This window comes from Staurois parvus, unplaced genomic scaffold (genome assembly GCF_062004578.1).
Source record: "Staurois parvus isolate SC_StPar_1 unplaced genomic scaffold, SC_StPar_1.0 ptg000936l, whole genome shotgun sequence".
Classification (NCBI taxonomy): Eukaryota; Metazoa; Chordata; class Amphibia; order Anura; family Ranidae; genus Staurois; species Staurois parvus.
In genome coordinates this window covers 387243-405950 of record NW_028318732.1, presented here as the reverse complement: position 1 = coordinate 405950, position 18708 = coordinate 387243, and the positions used below count along the sequence as shown (strand labels likewise).

The 18708-nt window shown below is 45.7% G+C and overlaps 1 protein-coding gene across 4 annotated transcripts in view; it reads right to left on the bottom strand.

Annotated features, from left to right (window-relative positions):
- The window catches only part of NLGN2 (neuroligin 2), a 260819-nt gene that overhangs the window by 13070 nt on the left and 229041 nt on the right, over positions 1-18708 (bottom strand). For all 4 annotated transcript variants that reach the window (XR_016307274.1, XR_016307275.1, XM_089656768.1 and 1 more), the window contains one exon: positions 7008-7797. Coding sequence is in view for 2 of the 4 variants with exons in the window: in XM_089656768.1 (XP_089512894.1) it covers positions 7008-7797 (790 nt within the window). In the remaining 2 variants the exon portion in view is untranslated. The remainder of the gene's footprint in view (positions 1-7007; positions 7798-18708) is intronic.

Here is an 18708-nt window from a genome sequence, read left to right as displayed (position 1 = left end):
TGTTTGACTGCTTACTAATTATGTGCTGGCGTTTGCCGCCTAAATGAAGTCAATAGGAGTGTGACTTCTGGCAATGACCCGACGGGAAGCGCGCCTTGCACCCCTAGTATGTGATAGACCAGGGGTCTCCAGAGTTTATAAACAAAGGGCCCGTTTACTGTCCTTCAGACTCTTTAGAGCTAGAATGTGGCCAGTGTAAGTAGAAAATGCTTTTGGCGTCGGTTTCATCTCCTTCCGTTGGCCCGTAGACTCACAAGACCTACACCCACCACCCTTCTCTGTTCTCTTGGAGTGCATTGTGATAGAGCCAGCATCCAATCAGAAGACTATAGTGTGAGCTTGAGTTATGATGAGGCCTGTGCTACGTGCACCAGGTTTAGCTGTTCAGTCGTGCTATTAAAATGGCTAGTGATCAGTTACCTAAGCTGGCCATAGATGGATCGAAGTTCTTCTGGCTCAGCAGGGATCGGAGAAACGGTGATCCATCCACGACCAGGTTGCCTACAAGTTGTTTAGCTAGACAGTGGCTGACCCAGGCTGGGAGTGGGTTGATGTTTTTCTTGGGCTTTTGGATCCAGCCTACCCACCTGTAGTTTAAATACGGGGGAGGCTATGTTCCAAGAGACCTCGGCCCCCCCACAGCAGAAGAAGAATGTGAACAGGGAATCACCATAATGTTTGACTGCTTACTAATTATGTGCTGGCGTTTGCCGCCTAAATGAAGTCAATAGGAGTGTGACTTCTGGCATTGTGAGCTTGGGTTATGATGAGGTCCATGCTACGTGCACCAGGTTTAGCTGTTCAGTCGTGCTATTAAAATGGCTAGTGATCAGTTACTTAAGCTGGCCATAGATGGATCAAAGTTCATCCGGCTCAACAAGGACTGGAGGAACGGTGGTCCATCCACGACCGTTCCCGCTTCTAGGCAGGTTGCCTACAGGTTGTTTAGCTAGACAGTGGCTGACCCAGGCTGGGAGTGGGTTAATGTTTTTCTTGGGCTTTTGGATCCAGCCTACCCACCTGTAGTTTAAGGGGGAAGGCTACGTTCCAAGAGACCTCAGCCCCCGCAGCAGCAGAAGGATGTGAACACTGAGGAGGACTGCTGTGCCTTGCAGTTTGTTGGAAGTACCAGGAGTCTGGAGATTAACCAGCTTCTGGAGATCGCCAGACATGGACTACTACCTTGTTGAGGTATGCCTGGGCAGCCTAGTAGAGTTAGTTACGGGACATTCATGAACAATGTTCATGTTGAACTATATTGCCAAAATGCTTTAGTAAAAGTTGCATCAAGTGTTCCAAGCCTGGTATGAAGTTATACAAAGGGGTGAATAATGGTCCTTGGCTGGTGAAAGAACTTGGGCCAGTAATGCACACTTGGGGTCTGAAGCAAGGCCACTGCAAGAAGGGTTAACTCAGCAAGACACATGGAGGAGAAATGCAGTTGCTATGGGTAACCAAGTAATGACATCGAGTGTACAGCAGCCTCTCGTGAATTGTGGTACGCGGCGAGTTGGAGGGTCCTCCGGAAGCGAGGGAGTCCATGGTCTGGCTCCATCCCCAGTGGTCAGTTTCTCAGAACAACTGGGTCCAAACCTGCATTACAGAGACCCGCAGCCTAACCATGGGATATAGGGAGAGTGAAGGAGTTAAGTGAAAGCATGCAGTGACACGGGTCACAAGGCTTTACAGAGGAACTCGGGATGTCACATCACTATACACAATGCACGGCCCACCTCTAAGTCAGGGAACCACCATAATGCTTGACTGCTTACTAATTATGTGCTGGCGTTTGCTGCCTAAATGAAGTCAATCGGAGTGTGACTTCTGGCATTGACCCGACAGGAATCACGCCTTTCACCCCTAGTATGTGATAGACCAGGGGTCTCCAGAGTTTATAAACAAAGGGCCAGTTTACTGTCCTTCAGACTCTTTAGGGCTAGAATGTGACCAGTGTGAGTAGAAAATGCTTTGGTCTCAATGGAAGTATACGATGCTTCATTATTGGTTTTAGTGGGAGGAATAGTTCCATTTGTAGGTATCAGGGGAAAGAATATTCCCTTATCACTGGTGTTAATGGGAGGAATGATGCTCCATTGATGGTGTCAGTCTGAGGAATAGCCCCTTGTAGCAAAAAGAGGAATAGTGCCAATCTTCGTGTAGGCCCTCTAGGTAGGTAGGTTTGTTGTTTTGTAGTTAGAGGGTGGGTAGAAGCTTCGGATAAGTCAGCCTGGGAGTGAGGTAGTGAGTTCACCTCAGGACAGGCTGGGGGGCTTCTCAGGTCAGGGCTTCTGGAGCCCTAACAACCTTCCAAAAACAGAGAGAACTTTCTGAAAGAGAGGTGGAGCAGGGGAGGAGGCTCAGATCTGCATGTTTGAGGAACCTTGGCCAATCCCCAGGCAGGAGGCCAGGCATGGTGACCAAGGACAACCCATACATGTGGAAAAGCCTGAAGAACAGGGGAGTCAGGTGGAAGATGGATTGAGAGAAGGCTTCAGTGCGGAGCCTGGGAGGGGGGCCCAGGGAAGGGAGCCCAACTACAGGCTGGTTGCTGGATAGGAGAATCTTCACTGTTCCACCGTCTCTTAGGGTGGACATCCTGAGCAGTAGGGAAGCATCCAGCCCAGCAGAAGGCCTGAAAAGCAGCTACCAACCCACCATGCTGACAGGACAGGACAGTGTGAGTACTTCTACTCCCCCTAGGCCAGAGAAAGGGAGAGGGTGGTCAGGTACAAGACCCAACTAGTTTTCATCTGGCACTACTTAACTGCTAGATCTTGGAATCCCTTGCCCAGGGATACCCTCAGTACAGCCGGGTGAAGAGGATGATTCATCTGGGGTCTGAGGAGGTACACCAAGGGGACTTAACAAAGACAGCTGTTATTTTTGCTAAGGACTTTGTCCTCAAGTTTGCAGTTCCTTGGGCATCCCATATACCCCTAGACCCCATCCAAGTTGTTAACCCCTTAAAAAAAAAACAACTAAAAAACCATCTCAAGGACTGTTTGCTGACTGCAAGTGTGCAAGTGTGGAAAATGTGTTTTGCCTGACCATGCAGAGCTTAGGGGAAACCCAAAACCAAATCAGCGGCCTTCAAGAGGGAAGTGCTACAGTCGATCTCAGGGAAAGAAATAGTGCCCCATCATTGGTGTCAGTAGAAGGAATAGTGCCCCATCATTGGTGTCAGTAGAAGGATTAGTGCCCCATCATTGGTGTCAGTAGAAAGAATGGTGCCCCATTGTTGGTGTCAGTAGAAGGATTCGTGCCCCATTGTTGGTGTCCAAGGGACAGATAGAGGCAAACAAAGGGCTGCATCTGGCCCCCAAGCCGCAGTTTGGAGACCACTGTAATAGGCTGCAAGCTCCATTGAGGGACCAGTGTGGATGGGTTAAAGTATTCAATAAAGATTTGCGTATTGTACATACAGTATATGAAAAGAGGACATGCAAACTGAACTCCAGGAAATTGTAAAAAGACACATCGATCGAGCTTTGTGATCACTAATAGGTTTGTGCTTGGTATCAGCCTCTTGCAGTCCCTGTACAGCAGGGCTCAGACCAGGGGAGGGAGAAGCAGCACAATTAGCTGTGCTACAAAGCTCATGTACTAACAAAGACCATGCTGACTGTAGGAAAGACCAGAGAGAGGAGCTCATCAATCTTCTGTATTTGCTTTTTTTTGTCCAATCACAGGCTGGTGGCGGGTCGGTCATGGACCTAAAATGCTACATTGCAACCCCACCCAAGGATTAGTACTCCCACACTGAATATTAGTGACCCCACTACTAGTGATTAGTACCCCTCCCCCTACAAAGGCTGAGTATGCCCACTACTGATGATTAGTACCCCTGAATACTCCCACTACTTATGATTAATACCCCCAACTGTAGCAATTGTGCCCACAGAGATGGACACGGATTTCCATTTTGTTAAGAATTTTCCATGTTGTCTCACCTCTCTCCCTCGCAAATCAGGCTTTCTCCTCCAATCATCCCCCTCCCTTTCTGTTGAGTGGTCGGTGTGTGTTTGCAGAGATCACAGGCACCAAAGTCAGTGGGAGGGCGTCCTGTCAATAAAACCTCACTAGTTAGGTGCCTAGCTGTCTGTGAGCTGTGCAATCTGGGATATCGTAAAAGCGTAAACCAAGCCCTTCACAGGAGTTCAAAGACATTCCAGAGAAGGCATAAAACAAGACACCACATCCAACATCCATTTTTCCCTATGATTTCATATCTTGGAATATGAGGGACTTAAAGAAAAACCAGGCATATATTCCGATTGGTCACTTTGATACAAGATTCCTGATAGGTCACACCCCTTAGCTGGCATATATAGAAAAGCAGAAAATTATATCTCCCGAACCATTCACGTGAATATTTCATATCTAACCGTTCTGCAGATGCGTCTGCATATTAAACTACTAGTGGCACGGCTGCTAAATACCCCGAGGAAAAGTTATGGGCCATAATATAAGCTAAGAGGGATTTTCGTTCTAGCTTGGGTCTCCGCCCCAACACCCCTCCCCAAATGAGGCAATTGGCTCTCTGCTGTAAGGAGACACCCTGCTGAGATCATAGAAAAAGGCTGTTATGCTTGGAGTAGGGTGTGTGAGAGAGAAAAGAAGAGTCTCCTGTGTTAACATTGAAAGTGACAGTGGAGACAAGAAATCCTTTTGACTTATGAAACTTGAAGCTGCTTACACCAAGGCTGACTGGCAAGTACTTTAACCCTCTAAATTCCTTTCTGTTATCTCTTGCTGTGCTGTTGTTCTCTTTATATTTATATATATATTGGCTACATCTTTTTCTGTAAATATTTTTATTGCACCCTTTTGACCTGTTAGTAATAAATCTTACTTTCTGAAAGTGTTGAACTGTTTCTAAAGCTCTTTAATGCAAATTACGAATTCCTGCCGCTGAAGAGCGCTACTATGTGTGTTTAACCCTCTGTATAACCTGTGTGCGGTGACAGTGGTATACAAACGATTATCCAATCATCCTAGTGTTATTGCTGATATTGCCAAATTTCCTCTTTCTCTGTACAAAAAGGAGGTGGTGGCAGTGTGAAGGGTTAATTGCGTAATTAACCTGACCCAGTAACAATCGCACTCAGGCTGCCGGTACATCGATTGTGGTCCATTAGCTGGAAAATCATTGTGCAGGGTGCAGCTGGGTGGGGCATTGTTACGCACGTGACATCGTAGTTTTATATTGGCTAGTCCTTCGGTCGCGAGTTTGGTGAGAAGGGCTGGGGTCTGACGTCGCGATCGTCACACCAACAAAGGCTATAAATCACGACTGCTGAGGATAAGTCCCCTCCCCTTCCCACTGAGAATGAGTACCCCACCACTGGGTATTAGTACCCTCCTCCAAATGAGGCTGAATACCAACACATTGAAGGTTAGTACGCTTTTAACTGAGGCTAAGTAACCCTCACCATTGAGAGTGAGTACTCTCCACAGTGAGCAATAGTAACCCCCAAACTAAGGCTGAGTACTCCCCACATTGAGGATTAGTACACCCCAGCTGAGACTTGGTACCCCCACGCTAAGGATTAGTAGCCTTTCCCAAAAATAGCCCATTGTGAAAATGAGTACACCCTCAACTGAGGCCGAGTGCTCTCCACGTTGAGTTAACCCCAACTGGGGATGAGTACCCCCCACACTGAGTATTAGTAACCTCTCAACTGCACCTATCACCCACACGAAAGACTGGTACTTCCCACATTGAAGGTTAGTGCCCTTTTAACTGAGTAACCCATGTCCCATATTGAGGGTAAGTATTCCCCCCCAATGAGGATTAGTACCCCCCAGAGGTACTCGCACACTGAGGGTTAGTAGCCCATCACAACTATGGCTAGGTACCCCCACAATCAGGATTAAACCCCTCCCCCATCTAAGCTAAGACTGAGTACTGACAGTACTTCATTGTGTAGCCTGCTCAGCACCACACAGTGCCTCTCTACAATCTTCCCTTCCCACACTTGCATGGCTCCAACTCATTACGAAATCCCACCAAGCTGTGGCTGGGCTTTCTATTTAAATCTTTGTAATTTGGGATGTACATGTGTGGAGAGCAAGGGGTAACTTGTGGACCTCATCTTTCATTGTGTGCAGAGCAAAGGGTAACTTGTGGACCTCGTCTTCCAATGTGTGGAGAGCAAGGGGTAACTTATGGACCTCATCTTCCAATGTGTGGAGAGCAAGGGGTAACTTGTGGAGCTCATCTTTCATTGTGTGGAGAGCAAGGGGTAACTTGTGGACCTCATCTTCCAATGTGTGGAGAGCAAGGGGTAACTTGTGGACCTCATCTTTCATTGTGTGGAGAGCAAGGGGTAACTTGTGGACCTCATCTTTCAATGCATGGAGAGTAAGCGGTAACTTGTGGACCTCATTTTTCAATGCATGGAGAGCAAGGGGTAACTTATGGACCTCATCTTTCAATGCATGGAGAGCAAAGGGTAACTTGTGAACCTCAGCTTTCAATGTGTGGAGAGCAAGGGGTAACTTGTGGACCTCATTTTTCGTTGTTTGGAGATAAAGGGGTAACTTGTGGACCTCATATTTCATTGTGTGGAGAGAAAGGGGTAACTTATGGACCTCATCTTTCATTGTGTGAAGACAAAGGGGTGACTTGCGGACCTCATCTTCCAATGTGTGGAGAGCAAGGGGTAACTTGTGGACCTCATCTTTCATTGTGTGGAGAGCAAGGGGTAACTCATGAACCTCATCTTTCATAGTGTGAAGACAAAGGGGTGACTTGCAGACCTCATCTTTCATTGTGTGAAGATCAAGGGGTAACTTATGGACCTCATCTTTCATTGTGTGAAGTCAAAGAGGTAACTTGTGGACCTCATCTTCCATTGTGTGGAGAGCAAGGGGTAACTTGTGGACCTCATCTTTCATTGTGTGGACAGTGAAGGGTAACGTTTGGACCTCATCTTACAATGGATACATGCAACAGATAGAAAATAAAGGGTCAGTGTGAAGCTACCAAAGAAAACAGCTCTCACCCAGTCTTAGCAAAGTTGGTCCAATAGGTCATGACCACAGCACTCAGCATGACGTCGTTCTTGGAGAAGTTACAGGGGAACAGGTCAGTAGCCCCCACCATGGGAACACCAAAGACATACGGCACTTCATCACCATGGGCTGCCTCGCCCCATTCCGGCCTCCCCTCTGCCTGGCAACGATGGTAAAAGGCATAGAAGAAAACAGGAGATTCGTATTCAGCGTGGAAGCGAGCTGTTGCCACAGCCGGTGCCACCCACTGATGGTCTGTAAAAAGGGCTAGCAGGGTCTTCCTCCTCATGTCGCCATTGTCGCGATCAGCCCAGTCAGTGTACATGAATTTGATGGTTTCACGTAGCACGTCTTTTCCATCTGGATAGCCATAGAGGTTGTCCACAAAATTGGACACTGTGAAGTCAAAGTAGCTGGCGGATATTCCGTCTTCACTCTCCAATGTGTCTTCTACAAATTTGAGGCCCTCTCCTTGGTTCACCCCCATCAGTATATCGTAGTTAAGAAACTCTCCTTGTTCCATCAAAATCTCTGGATCATCTGGAACTACGTCTCCATCCACAACAGGACCAAAGGCGATGTGGTATCGAGCTGGCTGGATGTCCTGGTCCACCAGGTCTCTGTACGGCTTCCGCCTGAGGCAGCTGACCATCTCATTGTTGTCTGGGTAGTCACATCCCACCTTGGCCGCCAACATACGAGTGTACTTCAGGGGTTCATAGTTGACGGACCAGCTAGCTATGGCTGTACCACTCTGTGCAATGGCTTTCTGGAAGAGACCTACAAATAGAAAGAGAAGGAATATTGAGAAACAAACCTTTGAGAGTGAGTATTCCCCACAGCGAGCATAAGCAACCCCCAAACTGAGGCTGAGTACTACCCGAAACGAAGATTAGTACCCCTAGCTGAGACCTAATAACCCCACACTGAGGATCAGTGGCCCCCAACTTGGGCTGAGTACTCACCACACTGAGGATTTGTAACCTGTTTATTACCCAGAGTATCATGGCGGGCACACAGCAGGTGTGGAATGGAATCACAAAGACCAGCCACAAACTGATGAGACCAACATTTGCATAAAACGCTATTGTCCCGGTTGTGCACAGTTTTTTGCTGACTTGGAATGACCTGACTACTCTCTTGCCTTCCACCTAGCTTGACACCTGCCTGGACCTGAGTATTCTCTTGCCTGCCACCTAGCTTGACACCTGCCTGGACCTGAGTATTCTCTTGCCTGTCGCGTGGTATGACACCTGCCTGGACCTGAGTATTCTCTTGCTTGTCGCCTGGTATGACCCCTGCCTGGACTTGGTGACTCTCTTTCCTGTCATCTTCCTTGACCCTTGCATGGACCTGACTATTCTCTTGCCTATCGCCTGGTATGACCCCTGCCTCTTGCCTGCTGTGTTCCTTGATCCTTGCATGGACCTGACTACTCTCTTGCCCACCACCCTCCTCGACCCCTGTATGGACTTGACTACTCTCTTTTCTGTCACCTTTTTAGACCCCCTGCCTGGACCTGACTAATCCCTTGTCTGCCACCTTGCAGTACCCCTGCCTGGACCTGACCAGTCTCTTGTCTGCCACCTACCTCCACCCCTGCTTGGACCAGACTACTCCCTTTTCTGATGCCTTAATTGACCCCTGCCTAGACCTGAATACTCTCTTGCCTGCTGCCTGGCATGGCCCCTGCTTGGACCTGACCACTCTCTTGCCTGCCACCTGGCAGCATCACTGTCTGGACTTGACTACTGTCTTGCCTGCCACCTGCCATGACTCCTGCCTGGACCTGACTACTCATATGCCTGCCACCCTCTTTGACCCCTGCCTGGACTTGACTACTCTTTTCTGCCACTTTCTTTAACCCCCTGCCTAGACCTGACTACTCTCTTCTTTGCCACCTTCCTTGACCCCTGCCTGGGCCTCACTAATCTCTTGTCTGTCACCTAGCATAACCACTGCCTGGAGCCAACCAGTCTCTTGCCTGCCACCTACCTCCACCCTTGCCTGGGCCAGACTACTCCCTTTTCCAACTCCTTCCTTGACCCCTGCCTAGACCTGAATACTTTCTTGCCTGTTGCCTAGCATGTCCCCTGTCTGGACCTGACCATTATTTTGCCTGCCACCTGCCTTGACTCCTGCCTGGACCTGACTACTCTTATGCCTGCCACCCTCTTTGACTCCTGCCTGGACCTGACTACTCATTGCTTGCTGCCTTCCTTGACCTGGCTGGCTCTGAGGAAGAGGCAAGTCCTCAAAACGTGTTAGCCTGTTGGAGGTCCAGGGTCCCTACTGTGAGAAGCTATGCATGGTGGACTGGCTCTGAGGAAAAGGCAAGTCCTCAAAATGCATTAGCCTGTTGGAGGTCCAGGGTCCCTACTGTGAGAAGCTATGCATGGTGGACTGGCTCTGAGGAAGAGGCAAGTCCTTGAAACACGTTAGCCTGTTGGAGGTCCAGGGATCCTATTGTGAGAATCTATGCATGGTGGACTGGCTCTGAGGAAAAGGCAAGTCCTCGAAATGCATTAGCCTGTTGGAGGTTCAGGGTTCCTATTGTGAGAATATAGAATAAAAATGTGTTTTAAGGTAATGCACCAGGCCGGTGCGCCCTCTGTTTGTTTTCTTTATGACCCCTGTCTGGACTGGACCTCCCTCTTGAATGGCGCTTTTCATGATCCCTGCTTGGACCTGACTACTCTCTTGCCTGCTACCTGCCACAACCTCTGCCTGGAATAGACTACTTTAATGCCTGCAACCTGCCACGTCTCCTACCTGGACTGAGGACCACTAGGGTATCCAGACCATCTCCAACATTAGGAGCTCTGGTGAAGACCTACTGATATTTAGACTCTGTGCCTTGAGTGAGCCCAGGGGCACCAATACACAGGCTTAGTCTCTAGGACAGCCTTTCTCAACCTTTTCAACACAGAGGAACCCTTGAAATTACTTTTCGTTCTAGGGGAACCCCTGCTAAAAATGACTGTATCTACAGCTCATGATACATTCTTGTGATGGTCGGTGGGAAGAACGTTCCTTACACTTGTGGTCATTGAGAAGAACTACCCCCTTATAGATTGCTAAAAATATGAATGGTGTCAACGCAGGGGTGTATTTAGGTTTTGTGCTGCCCTAGGCCCCAACAGAAATTGACCAACACTCCCCCTTCCCCCTCCCATGGAGAGAGCCTGCCATTGACCAACAACACCCCTGCCCCCCACTCGGGAGAGCCTTCCACTACCCCTCCCGGCGATAGAGAAATATACACTCATCTTCAAAGCTCCAGACATGCCTGGGAACGAGAGTCAGGCTCTACATACACCATCAAGCAGCCTGCAGCCTCTCTTGGATCCCACCTGCTTCCCATGGCGCGTCTCTTCTTTCATCCCTTCTTCTGAGGGGAGGTGCTGCCCCCCTGAAAAATGCCGCCATAGACAAGTGCCTTGTTTGCCCCTGGTCAATGGGAACCTATTTCAGAGACGGATATTGCTTGTTGCTCTAGGAACCCCTAGCAACCTCTGTAGGAACCCTAGGGCTCCATGGAACCCTGGTTGAGAAACCCTGCTGTGGGATCTCTGACTAAGCCTGTCCCTAGGCTGAAATGTATCAGCTTGGGGGAGGTCCCAGGCGGGATGTCCACTGAGCACATATGAAATTCTGACATCATCAGCGTGCAGCCGGTCTTTGGGATTCAGCCTTTTATGGGGAGCATGGACAAGCTCCATCCTGATCTTTGGACACTGGCATGCTACAGCATGGATCTCTTCTATCTCCCCAAACGGGAAAAAGGGGTTCAACGCCATCGCAAAGCTCAGGTTGGACAATAAACACAAAATGAACACCAGTCCTATGAAGACATCCGACATGAAGATGACCCGGGCAGAACATTACATCTTAAAAAACCCCCCAAGAAACTGTTCCATAAAACTTGAGTTCAAACTTTGGGCAATTCCTCCTCGAGTGAACGAAGAGCTCATGCGGAAAGGAGAAGCACCGTGGAATTCTGGGAGATCGGATTTGATCCCGATTCAGAACTAGGGATAGGGTTTGGATTTTCGACATCACAACCAATGACGTATCCCTGACTCTTCCTATCTGCCGGCATGGAGATTCCCCTGCCAAGAGCCGAACGTAAATAAAGGGGGCCAGAGATGTTGGCTGACACCATTGACCAAATATGGCCATATTTGGTCAATGACATCATCCAGTATTTCCCCAACAAGCCCAATTACAGCAGCCGGCATCCTCTCAATGAGCCCCAAGCCGGGCTCATCAGGTGGCAATAACTTTCATTCGGTTCCAGGGGCGGATTGACAACTCATGGGGCCCCTGGGCAATAGGGGATCATGGGGCCCCTGTGTCCTTGCCCAAACTCAAAAAAGCCTATCAAAAGGGAACCAGGGGCATCTCATGGGGCCCCCTACTGACCCTTCGGGCAGTGCCGAGTTTCCAAATGGTTAGTCCGCCCCTGTTCGGTTTGCATTAACATTTGCAGATTGAGATATTTTTGCAAACTTGAACCCGAGCACGTTCGTCCATCACTGGTCATAACTGCACACTGGGGGCGGGATTTACTAAAGCTGGAGGGTGCAGAATCTGGTGGCATCCAATCCGCTTCCAGGTTCTATTGTCAACACTTCATCGCAAAAGCTGATTGGCTACTAGACACGAGCAGAACGAAAACATTTGTTTAGTTAATTTGATGATTTTGTTTTGTTGCATTCCTAACGAACTTTAGTTGTCTTTAGTTTGTTCTTTTTCAACCGGGTTCAGATTTTCCCCACGGATTGAAATCCAATTTGAATTGAAAATAGCAAATTGATCCGAATTCATTGCGATGAGTAGCTGGTTCTTTTCTATTCGAAATTTGAATTTCTATTCTATATTTTTTCTATTCTATTTATTTTTTTTTCTATTCTATTCCTTTATTTTCTGTTTTATTCTATTTTATTTTATTCTGTTCTTTTCAAAATTAGAATTTCGGAAGACGGCTATGTTCTTTCTATTTTTATCTAATCTATTTTATTCTAAGCCATTCTATTTTTTCTATTCTATTCTGTTTTTTATTCTCTTCTTTTCTGTTCTATGCTTTTCGAAATTTGAATTTCAGAAGACGGCTATATTCTTTTTATTTCATTCTATTCTATTTAAAATTCCAATTTCGAAAGATGGCTATATAAAATTTTTTCTATTCAAAAGATGACTGCGTTTATTCTATTCTATTTTTTCTATTCTATTCTATTATTTTCTACTCTATTCCTTTATTTACTATTCTGTTCTTTTATATTCTTTTCTAATCTGTTTTATTCTATTCTTTTCAAAGTTTGAATTTCGGATGACAGCTATATTCTTTCTATTTTATTCTAATCTATTCTATTTTTTCTATTTTAGTTTCTATTCTTTTTTATTCTATTCTAAAATGTTATATTCTATTCTGTTTTATTCTCTTCTATTCTTTTCGAAAATATTCTATTCTATTTTTTCTATTCTATTCTATTATTTTCTACTCTATTCCTTTATTTTCTATTTTGTTCTTTTATATTCTTTTCTAATCTGTTTTATTCTTTTCTATTCTTTTCAAAGTTTGAATTTCGGATGACAGCTATATTTTTTTTATTTTATTCTAATCTATTCTATTTTTTCTATTCTTTTCTTTTAGTTTCTATTCTTTTTTATTCTATTCTTTAATTTTATATTCTATTCTGTTTTGTTCTCTTCTATTCTTTTCAAAAATATTCTATTCTATTATTTTCTATTCTATTCCTTTTATTTACTATTCTGTTCTTTTATATTCTTTTCTAATCTGTTTTATTCTTTTCTATTCTTTTAAAGTTTGAATTTTGGATGACAGCTATATTCTTTCTATTTTATTCTAATCTATTCTATTTTTTTTCTATTCTTTTAGTTTCAATTCTTTTTTATTCTATTCTTTAATTTTATATTCTATTCTGTTTTATTCTCTTCCATTCTTTTCGAAAATATTCTATTATTTTCTATTCTATTCCTTTATTTACTATTCTGTTCTTTTATATTCTTTTCTAATCTGTTTTATTCTTTTCTATTCTTTTCAAAGTTTGAATTTCAGATGACAACTATATTCTATTCTATTTTATTCTAATCTGTTCTGTTTTTCTATTATTTTATTTTCTATTTTTTTTTATTGTATTCTTTAACTTTATATTCTATTCTGTTTTATTCCTTTCTATTCTATTTTATTCTATTCTTTTCGAATTTCGAAAGATGGCTATATTCATTCTATTCTATTCAAAAGATGGTTGCATTTATTCTATTCTATTTTTTCTATTCTATTCATTTCTATTCTATTATTTTCTATTCTATGCCTTTATTTACTATTCTATTCTTTCTTTATTCTTTTCTATTCTTTTCAAAGATTGAACATCAAATTTTTTTTCCAAGTCTCAATTCGGAACGAAACGAGCCACACACGTCCATTGGCTACCGTGCACAGCGACACCAGCTTTTGCACTCTCCAGTTCTAGTCATTTAACCCCACTGAGGAGGAGGAAGAAGAGTGCCGCGCACAGAACGGAAAGGATTAAAGTTTCAAGATGCAGTGAAGGTAACTCAGCAGTTTTTGTTTTTCTGAGTCCCCTTGGTGTCACTTTTATCACCTGTTGATCCTGCCAGTAGATCCATTATTTGTCAGCTTGTTGGACAGGAACAGGGTGTGTTTTAGGAGCGCCTAGTACGAACCTTCGTCTGACTTGGTTAATAGGTACAAATATTTATCGATTATAAACATCAGATATATCCAACATGTCTCTGGGGAAAGGCCTCCCGTAGTTCAGCCTGGACAGAGCTCACTAGAAAGCCTGGGGTGAGGGCTAAACATAGGCCAGTAGCAGCTACCTTCCTCACTACTAGGATGCTCGGATGTCTCAGTGTCATTTTGTCCTGGACCAGTTATTTCTGGAGAACTTCATAAATATTTAACAATGGACTGTTTGTTCAAGACCTGAAGAAGGGGTTCTCCCGAAACCCGTTGGCTATATCCAGGGGCGGACTGACAACTCATGGGGCCCCTGGGCAATAGGAGATCATGGGTTCCCTGTGTCCTCGCCCACACCCAAAAAAGCCTATGAAAAAGCCAATGAAAGGTACCAGGGGCATCTCATGGGGCCCCCTACTGACCCTGGGCCCTTGGGCAGTGCCCAAGAGCACCCCAGGTCAGTGTTATATGGTTTTTCCCAAACCGTGGAACGTTCACCTTTGCTGGACAACTTATTCTGGTACAGGAAGCTGAAAAATAATGGACCTACTCGTAGTTCAGTCTGGACAGAGCTCACTAGAAAGCCTGGGGTGAGGGCTAAACATAGACCAGTAGCAGCTACCCTTCCTTGCTACTAGGATGCTCGAATGTCTCAGTGTCATTTTGGCCTTGACCAGTTATTTCTGGAGAACTTCATCCATATTTAACAATGGACTGTTTGTTCAAGAACTGAAGAAGGGGTTCTCCCGAAAACCCGTTGACTATATCTGATGTTATCAATCAAGAAGTATTTTATCGGAATCACCAAGCAAGACGAACATTTGTACTAGGGCCTCTTAACCAGTCTAGGGCCAGAACCTGGTCCCCATATACCACACTTCCAGCACAGGGTGGGGTGACCACCTAAAGTTGAATTATCTCAGCTCCAACTCCAGCAGCAGGTTTCTTTTATTTGGGGAAAAACGTAAACCATATGACCAAAAGATGACCATCGTGAGCACCCCAGGTCAGTGTTATATGGTTTTTCCCAAACCGTGGAACGTTCACCTTTGCTGGACAACTTATTCTGGTACAGGAAGCTGAAAAATAATAGACCTACTCGTAGTTCAGCCTGGACAGAGCTCACTAGAAAGCCTGGGGTGAGGGCTAAACATAGACCAGTAGTAGCTACCCTTCCTCGCTACTAGGATGTTCGAATGTCTCAGTGTCATTTTGGCCTTGACCAGTTATTTCTGGAGAACTTCATCCATATTTAACAATGGACTGTTTGTTTAAGAACTGAAGAAGGGGTTCTCCCGAAAACCTGTTGGCTATATCTGATGTTATCAATCAAGAAGTATTTGATAGGAATCACCAAGTGAGATGAACATTTGTACTAGGGCCTCCTAACTAGTCTAGGGCCAGAACCTGGTCCCCATATACCACACTTCCACCACAGGGAGGGTGGCCACCTAAAGTTGAATTATCTCAGCTCCAACTCCAGCAGCAGGTTTCTTTTAGTTGGGGAAAAACTTAAACCGTATGACCAAAAGATGACCATCGTGAGCACCCCAGGTCAGTGTTATATGGTTTTTCCCAAACTGTGGAACGTTCACCTTTGCTGGACAACTTATTCTGGTACAGGAAGCTGAAAAATAATGGACCTACTCGTAGTTCAGTGTGGAGAGAGCTCACTAGAATGCCTGGGGTGAGGGCTAAACATAGACCAGTTGTAGCTACCCTTCCTCGCTACTAGGATGTTCGGATGTCTCAGTGTCATTTTGGCCTTGACCAGTTATTTCTGGAGAACTTCATCCATATTTAACAATGGACTGTTTGTTCAAGAAGTGAAGAAGGGGTTCTCCCAAAAACCCGTTGACTATATCTGATGTTATCAATCAAGAAGTATTTTATAGGGCCTCCAAACTAGTCTAGGGCCAGAACCTGGTCCCCATATATCACACTTCCATCACACATCAAATTAAAGGTTGGGGTGACCACCTAAAGTTGAATTCTCTCAGCTCCAACTCCAGTAGTAGGTTTCTTTTATTTTGGGAAAAACTTAAGCTGCATGACTAAAAGATGACCATCGTGAGCACCCCAGGTCAGTGTTTTATGGTTTTTCCCAAACCGTGGAACATTCACCTTTACTGGACCCTTCTCTTTCTTTCTTTTTCTACTATTAGTCATACGTTAGTTGGTTGTACGAGGCTTCTAATGCTTTAGATGACTATGACTTTGTCTGTAATCTGAAACTAGTGACCAGTGGTTTTTCCCTTTCTGTGTCTCCTACCTCTTCCCTCCCGGTTCTCCTCCCTTCTCCCAAGCCCACCACTGGGTTAGCCTTCTTTGATGTTTTTGACCACGCATAAGTGATGTACTCTGCTTTTGGGCAGGGATTAAGCATTGCCTCTAATGTTTTCTGTTCAACCCATGTTCTCTTTATTGTATTGAGACTAATTACTATGTTGCGACCCTTGTTCAGCCATTGTCTCTGTTAATTATAAAAGAAAAAACAAAAATCTTCTTCAATAAATACTATTGAAACTAAAAAGCAGCCATTCTAAACCAGGGTTCTGTGGATCCCTAGGGTTCCTTCATGAGTTGCTGGGGTTTCATAAACCAGGGGTCTCCATACTTTTTTAAAGAACGGGCCAGCTCACTGTCCTTTCGAGTGGCCCATTGTTGCCAGTGGGAATAGAAAATGCCTTGAGGTTGGTGGCCAGTGGCAGTAAAGAAAATTACATAGTGCCTGTGGACAGTAAAAGGAGGAATAGTGTCCCATTGTTGGTGTCAGTGGGAGAAATGGTGTCCCATCATTGGTGTCAGTGGGAGGAATAGTGCCTCATCATTGGTGTCAGTGGGAGGAATAGTGCCCCATCATTGGTGTCAGTGGAAGGAATAGTTTCCCATCATTGGTGTCAGTGGGAGGAATAGTATCCCATCATTGGTGTCAGTGGAAGGATTCGTGCCCCATCATTGGTATCAGTGGGAGGAATATTGCCCCATCATTGGCATCAGTGGGAGGTATAGTGCCCCATCATTGGTCTCAGTGGGAGGAATAGTACCCCATAATTGGTGTCAGTGGGAGGAATAGTGCCCCATCATTGGTGTCAGTGGGAGGAATAGTGCCCCATCATTGTTGTCAGTGGGAGGAATAGTGCCCCATCATTGACGTCAGTGGGAGGAATAGTGCCCCATCATTGGTGTCAGTGGGAGGAATAGTACCCCATCATTGATGTCAGTGGGAGGAATAGTGCCCCATCATTGGTGTCAGTGGGAGGAATAGTACCCCATCATTGATGTCAGTGGGAGGAATAGTGCCCCATCATTGGCGTCAGTGGGGGGAATAGTGCCCCATCATTGGTGTCAGTGGGAGGAATAGTACCCCATCATTGATGTCAGTGGGAGGAATAGTGCCCCATCATTGATATCAGTGGGAGGAATAGTGCCCCATCATTGGTGTCAGTGGGAGGAATAGTACCCCATCATTGATGTCAGTGGGAGGAATAGTGCCCCATCATTGGCGTCAGTGGGGGGAATAGTACCCCATCATTGGCGTCAGTGGGAGGAATAGTGCCCCATCATTGGTGTCAGTCGCGGGAATAGTGCCCCATCATTGGTGTCAGTGGGAGGAATAGTGCCTCATCATTAGTGTCAGTGGGAGGAATAGTGCCCCATCATTGGCATCAGTGGGAAGAATAGTGCCCCATCATTGATGTCAGTGGGAGGAATAGTGCCCCATCATTGGTGTCAGTGGGAGGAATAGTGCCCCATCATTGATGTCAGTGGGAGGAATAGTGCCCCATCATTGGTGTCAGTGGGAGGAATAGTGCCCCATCATTGGTGTCAGTGGGAGGAATAGTGCCCCATCATTGGTGTCAGTGGGAGGAATAGTGCCCCATCATTGGTGTCAGTGGGAGGAATAGTGCCCCATCATTGGTGTCAGTGGGAGGAATAGTGCCCCATCATTGGTGTCAGTGGGAAGAATAGTACCCCATCATTGATGTCAGTGGGAGGAATAGTGCCTCATCATTAGTGTCAGTGGAAAAGAATAGTGTCCCATCGTAGGTATTTAAAGAGAGGAATGGTGCCCCAACATTGGTGTCAATGGAAGGAATTGTGCTCCATTGTTGGTATCAGTGGAAAGAATAGTGTCCCATCGTAGGTATTAGTCAGAGGAATGGTGCCCCAACATTGGTGTCAATCGAAGGAATAGTGTCCCATCGCTGGTGTCAGTGGCAGGAAAAGTGCCCCATTGTTGGTATTAGTGGGAGGAATAGGGCTCCATCATTGATGTCAGTGGGAGGAAGTGTGTTTCAACGTTTATATCAGTGGAAGGAATTATGACCCATCATTGGTGCCAGTGGAAGGAATAGGGCCCCACTGTTATCGTCAATGAGAGGAATTATGCCCCACTGTTGGTGTCAGTGGGAAGAGTGGGAAGAATGGTGCATCATCATTGGTTTCAGTTGAAGGAAATAACGCCTTTTATCAAGGACTGGAATAGTGCCCAAAGGGTCGCATAAAGCCAAACAAAGGGCTGCAGCTGACTCTTGGGCCACAGTTTGGAGACCACTCTCTAAAACCATGGCTAATTTACCTCCCATTTAATGATGCCTGTTAAGATCCAATGCCACTGGGCAGAAGCAGCTTCATGACACCAAGGATCTTTTTCGCTGTCTGTAAAGAGGGCATCTTGACCACCACTGTAAAGGGGGCAATCTTACCACTGGCCACCACTGTAAGGGTCATTTTTCTCACTGATCTCCAATGAATTGGTTTTAGCTGGGGTTCCTCAAGACCTGAAAATGATTTCAAGGGTTCCTCTGGGGAAAACATGTTGAGAAAGGCTGCTTTAAAGCCTAACTCCAGCATACTAAGCTTAGAATGGTGCTCAAAGCCGGAGACCAAGCTCCCACTGTCCTCAGGTAAGAGGTGCAGGCTGCCTAAAATCCCATTATTTCAAGAGTTCTTCTGGGGCA